The following is a 13,679-nucleotide window of genomic DNA, read 5'->3' as shown; positions in this document are numbered from 1 at the left end:
ACAATGGGTGGAATGGCCTCCTCCTCTGCTGGTATCATTCTGTGATTCGATGCATCCAAAGGGTTATCCTTTCAACTCAAATTGTCTTGGTTGCCAGAATTGCATAGCCAAGCAGCAATACGATTCATATATGGAACAAAATACAGGATAAAATAATGCGCAGTCGGGACCTTCACACATTAATAAGAACATAAGAACTAGGAGCAGGAGTAGGCCATCTGGCCCCTCGAGCCTACCCCGCCATTCAATAAGATCATGGCTGATCTTTTTGTGGACTCAGCTCCACTTACCCGCCCGCTCACCATAACCCTTAATTCCGTCACTGTTCAAAAATCTATCTATCCTTGCCTTAAAAACATCCAATGAGGGAGCCTCAACTGCTTCACTGGGTTTAGTTCTGACAGTCACCAATCAAACAGTCACTGTAAAAGGTATTTATTTGGCTGTAAAGTGATCTGGAACATTCTGAGACGTTGCGAAAGGCCCGAAAGAAATGCAACTTTTTTTTTACTCCACGTAATTTCACACTTTCCACTACGTTCTAAAAGTGTCACATAGATAGACCAGGATGCTGCCTGGTTTGGAGGGTAGGTCTTATGAGGAAAGGTTGAGGGAGCTAGGGCTGTTCTCTCTGGAGCAGAGGAGGCTGAGGGGAGACTTAATAGAGGATTATAAAATGATGAAGGGGATGGATAAAGTGAACATTCAAAGACTATTTCCTCGGGTGGATGGAGCTATTACAAGGAGGCATAACTATAGGGTTCGTGGTGGGAGATATAGGAAGGATGTCCGAGGTAGGTTCTTTACGCAGAGAGTGGTTGGGGTGTGGAATGGACTGCCTGCAGTGATAGTGGAGTCAGACACTTTAGGAACATTTAAGCGGTTATTGGATAGGCACACGGAGCACACCAGGATGATAGGGAGTGGGATAGCTTGATCTTGGTTTCAGATAAAGCTCGGCACAACATCGTGGGCCGAAGGGCCTGTTCTGTGCTGGACTGTTCTATGTTCTATAGCCCGGAGCCTGTCAGCCATGTTGGATGTTGCAGAAAGCTGGACTGAAGCTGGTTTAACTTCACATACATCAGATTTGGAAAGCTAACTGTACCGTAGTATTTATTTACAGCTTCAACAGCGCGTGGCTGCATTTGGATTAAAGGGTGTTATGCCCAGTGTTGGACGAGCTCAGCTGCAATCATTCACTGATTTTCTTCCTCTTATAGAGATGCAGAAAGACTGGTGGCACATTGACAACCTCGAGCAGCTAAATTGCCTGCTCAAAGCACTTCATCCGCGGGGGGTACGGGAAAAGGCCTTACACAAACAACTCCTCAAACACATGGACTACGTCAGCCAAGCTTGTGTGAGAGAGAAGACAGGTAGGACTCTGATTGCCGCGGTTTGGTGTGATGGTTGTGGGTGCAGTTTTCTTGAGGGCAGGTTTTGCATGTTGGTACTCAGTAAGCCCAGTGTATGGTTTGTGAGTTCTCTCCATGCAGTTCTTTCAAAATCTTGTTTTCCAAAGGTGCTGACTATTACAGGCTGCAGCTCCCTCGCTGCCAAGTGTCTCACCCATTGTCCCTATGCCAGCTTGGACAGCAAACGTTGGCAGCCTACTTGTCTGGGGCGGGATTACTGAAGAGCAATCCGAAACTAGACTCTGAACTAACACGCGGCTGTTGAGTCGAGTAACAGGTCTTTATAACTCCGTATTTATATCCCCAACTCTCTCTCCTTTCTCAGATTCCATCTTCTGCAGTAGCGACAAGGAGCAGTCCGTTACCAAGGAAATGGTGGAGAAGTGGAAGCCGGAGAAGTGGGCATTTCCAGTTGACCTTGCAGCCTTGCGCTACCTTGAGGCCCTGGAGCAGAGAGTAATATCTGCAAGCCTGCAGGTGAAGGTAAGAAAGTGCTGACAGACCTGGGTATCGTCGAGTGAATGTAGTATGTCCCTCGGCACACTGGTCAATCATACACTGAATGAGACTGGCCCACCATGTCTTACAGTGGACAAAGTTAAAGGCTTGTCGCCATGTGAGGCCAGAGCGCTCATTAAAGTGTTCCCTAGTTCTGAATCCCCTTTTCCAGTTTTGAAGTAGTGCATTCCCCACGCAACCACAACCCGCCTTCAATTTGCACCTTCAGAGTCAGACGCCAGCAGCAGTAAGAGGGGGAGTGAGTGACATGGCCAACGGGGCTGTCACAGGAAGATTTTCAGGAGGATTTTGAAGGCAGGGTAGAGATGTACCAATGTGGATGGGTTTTTTGGGGGGGGGGGGGGGGCGCATGGGGTTATGGGTTCCAGAGCGGGTATAAAATGGCTGAAGGATCCATAGAGAGGGTGCGAGCAGGGAGGTAGAGCTGGAAGAGATTGCAGAAGGTGGGGTGGAGTGAGGGTATGAAGGAATTGTAGACCAGGCTGACCGCTGTGAAGTTGATAGTCCAGGTGAGCAGTGATCAGCGTGATAGGTGAATGGTGCAGGAGAGAATGGGGTCAGTGGGGTTCTGCATAAGTGGAATAGAGTAGGTGAGAGGACAGAGGGAGAAGGCTGCAGAGTGTAATGGGCTTAATGGCATGAATTAAGGTTTTAGTGACAGTGGGATGGGGAAAAGGTGGCCATTGTCTAAGAGGCAAACAACATTGACAATGGAGAGGACATATTTCAGCTCATGGCCAAACAGGACACCCAAGCTGTTTGATTGAGCTGGAGTGAGAATTCAGGAAAGGGGATGGAATTGGCAGCTGAGGTGCAGAGTTTCTGGTGGACACTGCACAAGATGGCTTCAGTCTCGACAGGGCTGAGCTGCAGGAAGTTTGGGTTCAGCCGCACTCCAGCAGGAGGTTGTGCACAGTAATTTGTTCAGGATAAATCCTGCTGAAAGGACAGGGCTCTTGCTGTCATGGTTGAAAGGTCAAGGGCCTTGGTGTCATGGTTGAAAAGTCAAGGGCCTTGGTGTCATGGTTGAAAGGTCAAGGGCCTTGGTGTCATGGTTGAAAGGTCAAGGGCTTTGGTGTCATGGTTGAAAGGTCAAGGGCTTTGGTGTCATGGTTGAAAGGTCAAAGGCTTTTGTGTCATGGTTGAAAGGTCAAGGACCTTGGTGTCATGGTTGAAAGGTCAAAGGCCTTGGTGTCATGGTTGAAGGGCCAAACCCTGCGGTGTCCCAGTGATTAAGCAGAAGATAAGGTAAGTAAGGACACAAATTTGAACCTTTTAAGAGCCTGTGATTGTAGGGAAGACTTATTAAGACTGGGTTAACATTAAGTCCTAATTTAATGTGAATTATTCAATAGAAGTCACTGATATATAAAGGGGTCACAGGTGGCACTGAGTGTTGGTGAAGAATTGTGTGGAGTTGGATCAAAGAAATGACGATATTTTATGTAGAAGCAGAACTCGTGTCTCCTTTACAGCAGCCGAGAGGCTCAAACAAGACTCAGAGAGGTGAAGTGTTCCACAGTGTAGAGAATTGGTATGAGTAGGCACTGCTAATGATTGCAGGACACTGAGCGTTGGTCATTCCTTTCACATGATGGAATTGAATGGGTAGAAAAAATATGGAGGCATGTGTTATGAGGTCCAAGGAGAGCGCTCTTTTACATTGCATGGACGAATAGCCATGATGTGGAGATGTCGGTGTTGGACTGGGGTAAGCACAGTAAGAAGTCTCACATCAGGCTAAAGTCCAACAGGTTTATTTGGTATCACGAGCTTCTGGAGCGCTGCTCCTTCATCAGGTGACTGGAGAGGAAGGAGCAGCACTCCGAAAGCTCGTGATACCAAATAAACCTGTTGGACTTTAACCTGGCGTTGTGAGACTACTTACCATGGACTAATAGGACAGAGATTTGCAGCATCAGTTCCCCAAGCGCTGATTGCAATGCAAACAAAACTGGAACATGATGCCATAGGTTAGGTACTGTGAATGTTTCAAGCTTTGTTCTTGCAGGATGCACGATCCCCAGAACACACTCGCTGACTTCCCTTGTATGTCCACACGATCACTGAGCGATGCCTTTGATTTGCACAGGGCTGGACCAGTCCAGACACTGACTCCACTCGAGACGACCTGGTGTATTTTGATCAGCAGTGGCTCATCTCGGGTGGCGGGAAAGTGAAAGGCGAGGAGGAAATGGAGTTAATGCGGCAGAACAACAACCCTCTGGATTTGGCTGTAACGCGCTTGGCAACATTAGAGTTAAACCTCGAGCGGAGATATTTGAAAGAACCGCTGTGCGTCCCGCTCTCGGGGAAACTGGAGAATGCAGGAACAGTGAATGGTGCCCAGGCAGACGGTGTTAATGATGGAAAACAGCACAGGTAATTTACATTGTCTGTATTCATCACAATATCTAGTTACATTCTCGGCTAAATTTCCTGAGTACGTGTTGGCAGTTTGGGACCCTTTGTGTTGCTAGTCTGTATGAAACGAGAGCCTGGCTGGCAGTTTCTCATAGAATCCCTACAGCACAGAGGGAGGCCATTCAGCCCGTCAAGTCTGGACCGACCACAATCCCACTCAGGCCCTATTCCCGTAACTCCACACATTCACCCTGCTAATGCCCTGACACTAAGGGCAATTTTATCAAGGCCAATCCACCTAACCCGCACATCTTTCGGACTGTGGGAGGAAACCGGAGCACCCGGAGGAAACCCACGGGGAGAACGTGCAAATTCCACACAGACAGTCACCTGAGGCCGGAATTGAACCCGGGTCCCTGGCGCTGTGAGGTCGCAGTGCTAACCACCGTGCCACCGTCCAATAACATCTTTGGAGTGGGGGGGATCATTAACCTGCGTGACCCGTGGATTCTCTGGGTTGGGTCTGTGGCCATTGGCGGTGTTGTGGGCAGCTTTCAGTGAAACTGTTTCTGAGTGGGTAACTTTGTGTCTCTCGCACAGTGATGAAGGTCACATCTCTCCTGGGCTGAGTGTGTGGCGTGAAACTTTACTGAAATGTACAAACGCTGCACAGGTATTCATGTGCATCCAGCAGCTCGAGAGGGCCATTGCCTGGGAGAAATCCATCATGAAAGTGGTAAGTGTGAATCTTCAGTCTTTGGTAAGTGCAGCTTCTAATATCAATCGAATGACACTCTGTATCTATCTTGAATGCTCTGTCATCCGCATGTCTGTCTCTCGCCATTTCGTCTATTGTCTCTCGAACTTGCATCTCTTCATAGAATCATAGACTCCCTGCAGTGCAGAAGGAGGCCATTCGGCCCAGAGTCTACACCGATGACAATCCCACCCAGGCCCTATCCCCATAACCCCGTGCATTTCCCCTAGCTAGTCCCCCTGATACTAAGGGGCAATTTACCATGGCCAATCCACCTAACTCACACGTCTTTCAGACTGTGGGGGGAAACCGGAGCATCCGGAGGAAACCCACGCAGACGGGGAGAACGTGCAAACTCCACACAGTGACCCAAGCCGGGAATCGAACCCGGGTCCCTGGAGCTGTGAGGCAGCCACCGTGCCGCCCTTCACATTCACATCAGCTGGCAACTTATTTTCAGGTCTTTGCCAAGAACAAATACGTGAGCTTTACTTGCTAACCACCCCTCCCTCCACCACCCAAAGAACAATACAGCACAGGAACAGTCCCTTCGGCCCTCCAAGCCCGCGCCGCTCCCTGGTCCAAACTAGACCATTCTTTTGTATCCCTCCATTCCCACTCCGTTCATATGGCTGTCTAGATAAGTCTTAAACGTTCCCAGTGTGTCCGCCTCCACCACCTTGCCCGGCAGCGCATTCCAGGCCCCCACCACCCTCTGTGTAAAATACATCCTTCTGATATCTGTGTTAAACCTCCCCCCCTTCACCTTGAACCTATGACCTCTCGTGAACGTCACCACCGACCTGGGGAAAAGCTTCCCACCGTTCACCCTATCTATGCCTTTCATAATTTTATACACCTCTATTAAGTCTCCCCTCATCCTCCATCTTTCCAGGGACAACAACCCCAGTTTACCCAATCTCTCCTCATAACCAAGCCCCTCCATACCAGGCAACATCCTGGTAAACCTCCTCTGTACTCTCTCCAAAGCCTCCACGTCCTTCTGGTAGTGCGGCGACCAGAACTGGACACAGTATTCCAAATGCGGCCGAACCAACGTTCTATACATCTGCAACATCAGACCCCAACTTTTATACTCTATGTCCCGTCCTATAAAGGCAAGCATGCCATATGCCTTCTTCACCACCATCTCCACCTGTGACATCACCTTCAAGGATCTGTGGACTTGCACACCCAGGTCCCTCTGCGTATCTACACCCTTTATGGTTCTGCCATTTATCGTATAGCTCCTCCCTACATTATTTCTACCAAAATGCATCACTTCGCATTTATCAGGATTGAACTCCATCTGCCATTTCTTTGCCCAAATTTCCAGCCTATCTATATCCTTCTGTAGCTTCTGACAATGCTCCTCACTATCTGCAAGTCCTGCCAATTTTGTGTCGTCCGCAAACTTCCTGATCACCCCAGTTACACCTTCCTCCTGATCGTTTATATAAATCACAAACAGCAGAGGTCCCAATACAGAGCCCTGCGGAACACCACTAGTTCTCTTCCTGTTGGGGAGCACTTCAGCGGTCACGGGCATTCGGCCTCTGATATTCGGGTAAGCGTTCTCCAAGGCGGCCTTCGCGACACACGACAGCGCAGAGTCGCTGAGCAGAAACTGATAGCCAAGTTCCGCACACACGAGGACGGCCTCAACCGGGATATTGGGTTCATGTCACACTATCTGTAACTCCCACAGTTGCGTGGACCTGCAGAGTTTCACTGACTGTCTTGTTTGGAGACAATACACATCTTTTTAGCCTGTCTTGATGCTCTCTCCACTCACATTGTTTTGTTTCTTAAAGACTTGATTAGTTGTAAGTATTCGCATTCCAACCATTATTCATGTAAATTGAGTTTGTGTCTTTATAAGCTCTGTTTGTGAACAGAATTCCCACTCACCTGAAGAAGGGGCTAAGAGCTCCGAAAGCTTGTGTGGCTTTTGCTACCAAATGAACCTGTTGGACTTTAACCTGGTGTTGTTAAACTTCTTACTGTGTTTACCCCAGTCCAACGCCGGCATCTCCACATCATGAACACCACTAGTCACCGGCCTCCAGCCGGAAAAAGACCCTTCCACTACCACCCTCTGTCTTCTGTGACCAAGCCAGTTCTCCACCCATCTAGCCACCTCCCCCTTTATCCCATGAGATCCAACCTTTTTCACCAGCTAACCATGAGGGACCCCCTCTGCCCTCCAAGGCCACACTTCCATTTGGCACCCCCTTCAGCCTGGCTGATAGTTGAGACTGAGTATGCTGGGTACTTGTGACTGGCTGCGATCCCATTACTGTCTACGGGCAGCGAGTCCATATTACCCGTATGGTCACTGCTGCTGTGAATCTGAGTGGTCAGCTGACTGTCCAGTGCAGTGAATGACTTCTCATCATGTGTCATCTGTTGAGAGGTGGGTCTGTTCAGTTGCCTCTTCTGCTGAAGGCTGGAGTATTGTTCTACAGGCACATCCTTCACAGAACCATTGTTTTAAAGTTTATTTATTAGTGTCACAAGTAGGCTTACATTAACACTGCAATGAAGTTACTGTGAAAATCCCTCCAGTCGCCACACTCCGGTGCCTGTTCAGGTACACTGAGGGAGAATTTAGCACGGCCAATGCACCCTAACCAGCACGTCTTTCAGACTGTGGGAGGAAACCGGAGCACCCGGAGGAAACCCACGGAGACACGGGGAGAACGTGCAGACTCCGCACCGACAGTGACCCAAGCCGGGAATCGAACCTGGGTCTCTGGCGTTGTGAGGCAGCAGTGCTAACCACCGTGCCGCCTTTTGTATGTGACTTTGGACACAGAGTGATGGTTCTGGGTGGGGGGGTGGGCATTAAATCTGCACCCAATCCTTCTCCCACCCAACACTAATACCTTGTGTTGAGGCTGCAATTGCGACTGGATTGAAGCAGTGAAACTCTATCACGGTGCTATCCTGTCTTTGTCTTGCAGTCATGTCAGATCTGTCGAAAGGGGGACAAAGATGAGTTTTTGCTGCTGTGCGATAATTGTGACCAAGGATGTCACACCTACTGCCTCAAGCCCAAGATTGTTGAGATCCCAGAGGGAGACTGGTTCTGCCCGATCTGCACTGCCGCGGTAAGGAGCTTCTCGTTTGACGGGATTGAGATTCTGAATCAGTTCTTGGTCAGACACAGTCTCTTACTAAATTCCTTTGAAAAAAACACAACGTTACAATGCTCCTCTATTGCAGACAATCCAGTCTGACCCTCCCAACAAGCACGTATTTCTTGCTGGTTTTCTCTCCCTGCCCTCTCCCGAACGTAATGCCCTTTCCCTGTTCCATGGACCCATAATCATCTCCAGTCCCTTGAGCAAGGACCCATTCTTCCATCAGAAAAATGGACAGTGAGAGTCAGTGGGCAGTGTGGGCACAGAGGCCTCACACTGTCCTCTTCCAAAACATCACATGCACATTTTCCAACGGGAGCCAGAGGGCTAGGGAGGAAGAGGGCCGTCCGATTGTGTTCCAGCTAAACCACCCCAAACAACTGTAACGGGGCTGCGGGGGCTCTGTAACGGGGCTGCGGGGGCTCTGTAACGGGGCTGCGGGGGCTCTGTAACGGGGCTGCGGGGGCTCTGTAACGGGGCTGCGGGGACAGTGTAACGGGGCTGCGGGGGCTCTGTAACGGGGCTGCGGGGGCTCTGTAACGGGGCTGCGGGGGCTCTGTAACGGGGCTGCGGGGGCTCTGTAACGGGGCTGCGGGGGCTCTGTAACGGGGCTGCGGGGGCTCTGTAACGGGGCTGCGGGGGCTCTGTAACGGGGCTGCGGGGGCTCTGTAACGGGGCTGCGGGGGCTCTGTAACGGGGCTGCAGAGACTGTGACCAGGTTTGTTTCTGTTTCTAGGCAAGCAGCCAGTCGGGCAGGAGTGGAGCACCCCAGAGACAAAGCAAACGCAGGAGAGACAGAAGGCATTTCATTAATAAAGCCAGTGACTTTGAGTATTTTGACCCGCACTGTCCCAGAAAATACCTGAAAAAACGGAGAAGGAAGTGCCCAATGCGAGGAGGATCGCCGGGTGTCAAAAGGAAGAAATTATCAAGCAGAGACCAATCCAGTGACCTCATGCTGTGCGAGTAAGGGCCAGGAGAGTGTGTCCCTGTTTCATTACTGACACTTTGAATCAATCCCATCATTCTGTTCCTGAGTAGCTGTGAAAGCATGTTAATTTGGCCGTCTTTGTTGGCCCTCAGGTCCATAGCAGCTCACATCCTCCATTGCCTGACTTGATGGTCATTCTTCATGGGCTCAGACCACAAAGGCCACTGGCCTATTGAACTGTGGGAGGCATCATCACCATGTCCCAGCTGCCACCAGTAAGTAGTCTCACAACACCAGGTTAAAGTCCAACAGGTTTATTTGGTAGCAAACGCCACTAGCTTTCGGAGCACTGCTCCTTCATCAGGTGGAGTGGGAATCTGCAGATATCCACTCCATCTGACGAAGGGGCAGCGCTCCGAAAGCTAATGGTATTTGCTACCAAATAAACCTGTTGGACTTTAACCTGGTGTTGTGAGACTCCTTGCTGTGATTCATTCAGCCCATGTCAGGACTGAACTGATAATTTCAAGTGCTGATCTTTTATGAAGATTTTACCAAAGTCATGGACTGGCCGACCCCCCACTGCCAAGATCTCGAATTGACTGTTGTATGCCTGCCTCTCATTGTCACGCTGTGTGTCTAGTCGGGGGCAAATCCAACTCCCCAATTTGAGATTAAAGTAAAGTTTATGTATTCGTGTCAACGCTTACATTAACACTGCAATGAAATTACTGTGAAAATCCCCTAGTCGCCCACATATTCACCCTGCTAATCTCCCTGACACTAAGGGTTAATTTAGCATAGCCAATCAACCTAACCAGCACGTCTTTCAGACTGTGGGAGAAAACCGGAGCACCCGGAGGAAACCCACGCAGACACGGGGAGAATGTGCAGACTCCGCACAGACAGTGACCCAAGGCCGGAATTGAACCCGGGCCCCTGGCGCTGTGAGGCAGCAGTGCTAACCACTGTGCCACCGTGCCGTCCCATTAATGGTGAAAATTGTTTTCCGCAGGGTTATCCTTATGGAAATGGAAGCTCACAATGATGCCTGGCCGTTCCTGCATCCTGTGAACCCACGGCTGGTGCCTGGCTACAGGAAGATCATCAAGAGGCCTATGGACTTCTCCACCATCAGGGGAAAGCTGATTAGTGGGAAGTAAGTGTCATCGCCTCATTGATCGCTGGAGGTTAAAGGGAGAAACAGTCAAATATAACAGAGTCTGGGTGGTGTTTAACAGGACAAAGCCTCCTGCCTCCTGCCGCCTGTGTTTGTGGGTGGGAATTGATCAGGAGGTGAGGAGCAGCCCCAATCGTGAAATGTCATTCGGAGTCCTCAAGGTTTCCGTTCCCATCGTCAAACCGGCCCCAGAAAAACAGGAGTAAAAATCCCGACCTGTGTGTGTGTGTGAACCGGTCTGTGGGTGTGTGTGAGTGTGCGTGTCCGTGTGGACCAGTCTGTGCGTGTCCGTGTGTGTCAGTGTGAACCGATCACTGTGCGTGCATTAACCGATCTGTGCGTGTCCGTGTGTGTCAGTATGAACCGGTCTGTGTGTGTGAGAGCGTTAACTGGTCTGTGCGTGTCTGTGTGAACCAGTCTGTGTGCGTGCATGTGTGTGTGTGTGTGAGCGTTAACTGGTCTGTGCGGTGTCTGTGTGAACTGGTCTGTGTGTGTGTGTCTGTGTGAACTGATCTGTGTCTGTGTGAACCGGTCTGTGTGCGTGCGTGTGTGTGTGTGTGAGCGTTAACTGGTCTGTGCGGTGTCCGTGTGAACTGGTCTGTGTGTGTGTGTCTGTGTGAACTGATCTGTGTCTGTGTGAACTGGTCTGTGTGCGTGCGTGTGTGAGCATTAACCGATCTGTGCGTGTCTGTGTCAACCAGTCTGTGTGTGTGTGTGTCTGTGTGAACTGATCTATGTCTGTGTGAACCGGTCTGTGTGTGTGTGCGTGTGTGTGTGAGCATTAACCGGTCTGTCCGTGTGTGTGTGAACCGGTCTGTGTCTGTGTGAACCAGCCCCATTGAACCAATATATGAGCGGCGCTGTCTCAAAGGCTTGTTCCTCAATGTCTGCTATCTTTGCTAATCTCAGCTGTCCTCTTGCATTTGGCGTTGGCATTTCTGTACGAGCAAAGGGTTAAAATCCACTGCCAATCTCACTCCATGATGTGGAGATGTCGGCGTTGGACTGGGCTGGGCACAGTAAGAAGTCTCACAACACCAGGTTAAAGTCCAACAGGTTTATTTGGAATCACGAGCTTTCGGAGCACTGCTCCTTCATCAGGTGAGTGACTCACTCACCTGGTGTGGTGAGACTTCTTACTATTCTCACTCTAGATCACTACACAACTCTCCAGAATTTCTTGTGCGTCGCCATCCGATGCGGACATGATTATGTTTGATGTGATGCCTCTGTGGTCGACTGGCCATCTGCTGCTCACTGTCTCGGTCTAGACATGAATGGTCCTATGGGTACAGTACACATACAGCAGATTCCAGCAGGGATTATTGAACATAGATCTCACTTTTCCTTCTCTCCCTGACTTGGTGACCTTGAGGCGAGCCTTTCTTTCAGGATGCAGCTAACCCCGGCTTTGACCAGGGTTTGAACTGCTGCTCTCCTGGTCTGTGTGGCTCTTGGTACCACACTGGGCAGTGGTCTCGCCAGCTGAGCTGCAAAATACACAGCGCCGTCGAGAGGAATATCAAGATCAATTCACTAAACCTTTTTGAAATTGTTTCCCTGGACAGATACTTGAGCTGTGAGGAGTTTGCTGAAGACACTACCTTGGTATTCGATAACTGCATGACCTTTAATGAGGACGAATCAGAGGTCGGACGGGCCGGACACACGATGAGGAAATTCTTTGAGAGTCGATGGGCCGAGTTTTACCATTCCAGCTAGAGAATCACCAGGAAACTGGGGCAAAAAAAAAGAATTCAAGATGAGACCCAGCAACATTGCCCCTCACCGCTGGAGCTCAGTCACAATCTGAGCTTGGTGTGAATTGATAAAACTCACCTCCGGCTGTTGGCTGCTCAGCACTGAAAACGTAATAAGTTTTGGCAGTTTCCAATGGCTGGATGGTGGATCTGAATCCACAGTATTTAAAAAAAAAAATAACCCTATCCTTAATGTGTCAGTCTTAGCTTTTAGATGCCAAGGTTGAATATGTGGGGAATGGACATCACAACCAAGAGGTGCTCTATAGACTGCTTGATACCATTAGAATTTGCTGCCAATCACTGCACTTCATCATTCATTTCAAGAGGGGTGGAGGTAAGCCATTTCAAACTGGGAAAGGCACAGGTTAATTATCTCCCATCAATTTGTGGAGAGTGGGATTTAAACCTGCATTCTCATGCTCCCACTGTGACACCTTGAGAGCTTTCACTGAATTATTTTAAGTACTCATGTGCCCCCCTCCCCCGCACCCCAAGAGAGTCACTTATTTCCCCATCGTAACGTTTGCTATGCTGCCTCGTGACGTGTCTATATTAGGAACATGGCAGCTCAGCACTTGTCTGACCGGGCTTTTCAATTGGCTGGGACGAAGCTTTCTCCTTTCAGTAAATGCTGGGGCTGAGAGAGGCGAGGGCTACATGCCACAGACTTGACTCTGACCTGGTGTTGCCCAAGGTCGTGCAGGAAGCATTCCATCTCTGTGGAACGGAGTAGCTGCAGAAACCCATCTTCAATCCAGCATTCCAGACATTCTCTGAATCTTTCTTGTGCTCTGACCCTCTCTCCTGGCCCCAGCCTCCCTCCCTCCAACGCAGCGAACATCAGCACACACAAGTGATGTCAACAGTACAAAGAGCTGTGCCTGTCAAGGACATAGTTACCTATCATGTCCAAATTTCACTAATATCTATTTATATGTGACATTTAGTAAATATTATTTATGTTTTTTAATTTTGCACTGAGCTACAGTACTGTACTACATGCTCAAGGTGTTGGAGGGGGTTGTATCTGGAGTGATAAATTTCCAGTACAGACATTACAATGACCACCAATAATTCCAGTTCTATTGAAATCCTGGGCCAACCGTAACCATTCCTGGAAAGGTAGTTACAGATTTAACAAAGTGTCATCTGCAGCAATATAGCAATAATTTTTTTTTTGCCAGGGATGCATATGAATGTCATAGCTCATTGCTCAAAGTTGGATACATACAGTCAGAGTGAAATCCATATGGTCTTTCGCTACATCTCCAATTCTCCTCCCCTACCCCCATCCCACTTACAAAATGAAACAAAAGCAAGCCGGATGAGAGAATGATGCAGTAACGCAGCAGTGGGACCCATCTACCGAGTCGCAACACAGGTTGCGGTAAAGTTCAAACTGGCTACATTCCGAACACAGCATTCAGATGGTGGGGTCTCAGCCAGAGTATCATTTGCTGGCAATCACATCGTGTGGGACTTAACTGGATGTCGGGAATAGTGAACATGCGTAGTAAACTTCAAACCAGTTTTACAGACTGCTCTGGGTATGGTTAAACACTGCCTGACATATGTTACAAAATAGATGTGATTGTGCTTTC

The 13,679-nt window shown here is 49.3% G+C and overlaps 1 protein-coding gene across 1 annotated transcript; it reads left to right on the top strand.

The window, feature by feature from the left end:
• The first annotated feature begins 1,165 nt into the window (after positions 1-1,165).
• Positions 1,166-12,412, top strand: LOC144481853 (bromodomain adjacent to zinc finger domain protein 2A-like). Its single transcript, XM_078201003.1, has 8 exons — positions 1,166-1,379; positions 1,744-1,901; positions 4,030-4,319; positions 4,902-5,037; positions 8,025-8,171; positions 8,941-9,170; positions 10,151-10,294; positions 11,884-12,412. The coding sequence occupies exons 1-8, from the start codon at positions 1,166-1,168 to the stop codon at positions 12,035-12,037; spliced, it is 1,473 nt and encodes a 490-aa protein (XP_078057129.1). The 3' UTR covers positions 12,038-12,412.
• The last annotated feature ends 1,267 nt before the right edge of the window (positions 12,413-13,679 follow it).

Source organism: Mustelus asterias, chromosome X (genome assembly GCF_964213995.1).
Source record: "Mustelus asterias chromosome X, sMusAst1.hap1.1, whole genome shotgun sequence".
Classification (NCBI taxonomy): domain Eukaryota; kingdom Metazoa; phylum Chordata; class Chondrichthyes; order Carcharhiniformes; family Triakidae; genus Mustelus; species Mustelus asterias.
This window is presented reverse-complemented; position numbering and strand designations above follow the sequence as displayed.

Excerpts from the sequence above, each read along its gene's own strand:
- LOC144481853 (XM_078201003.1), top strand. The coding sequence starts at position 1,166 with ATGCCCAGTGTTGGACGAGCTCAGCTGCAATCATTCACTGATTTTCTT. Across the intron at positions 4,320-4,901 it reads AATGATGGAAAACAGCACAG|TGATGAAGGTCACATCTCTC; the intron begins GTAATTTACATT and ends TCTCTCGCACAG. Across the intron at positions 8,172-8,940 it reads GCCCGATCTGCACTGCCGCG|GCAAGCAGCCAGTCGGGCAG; the intron begins GTAAGGAGCTTC and ends TTCTGTTTCTAG.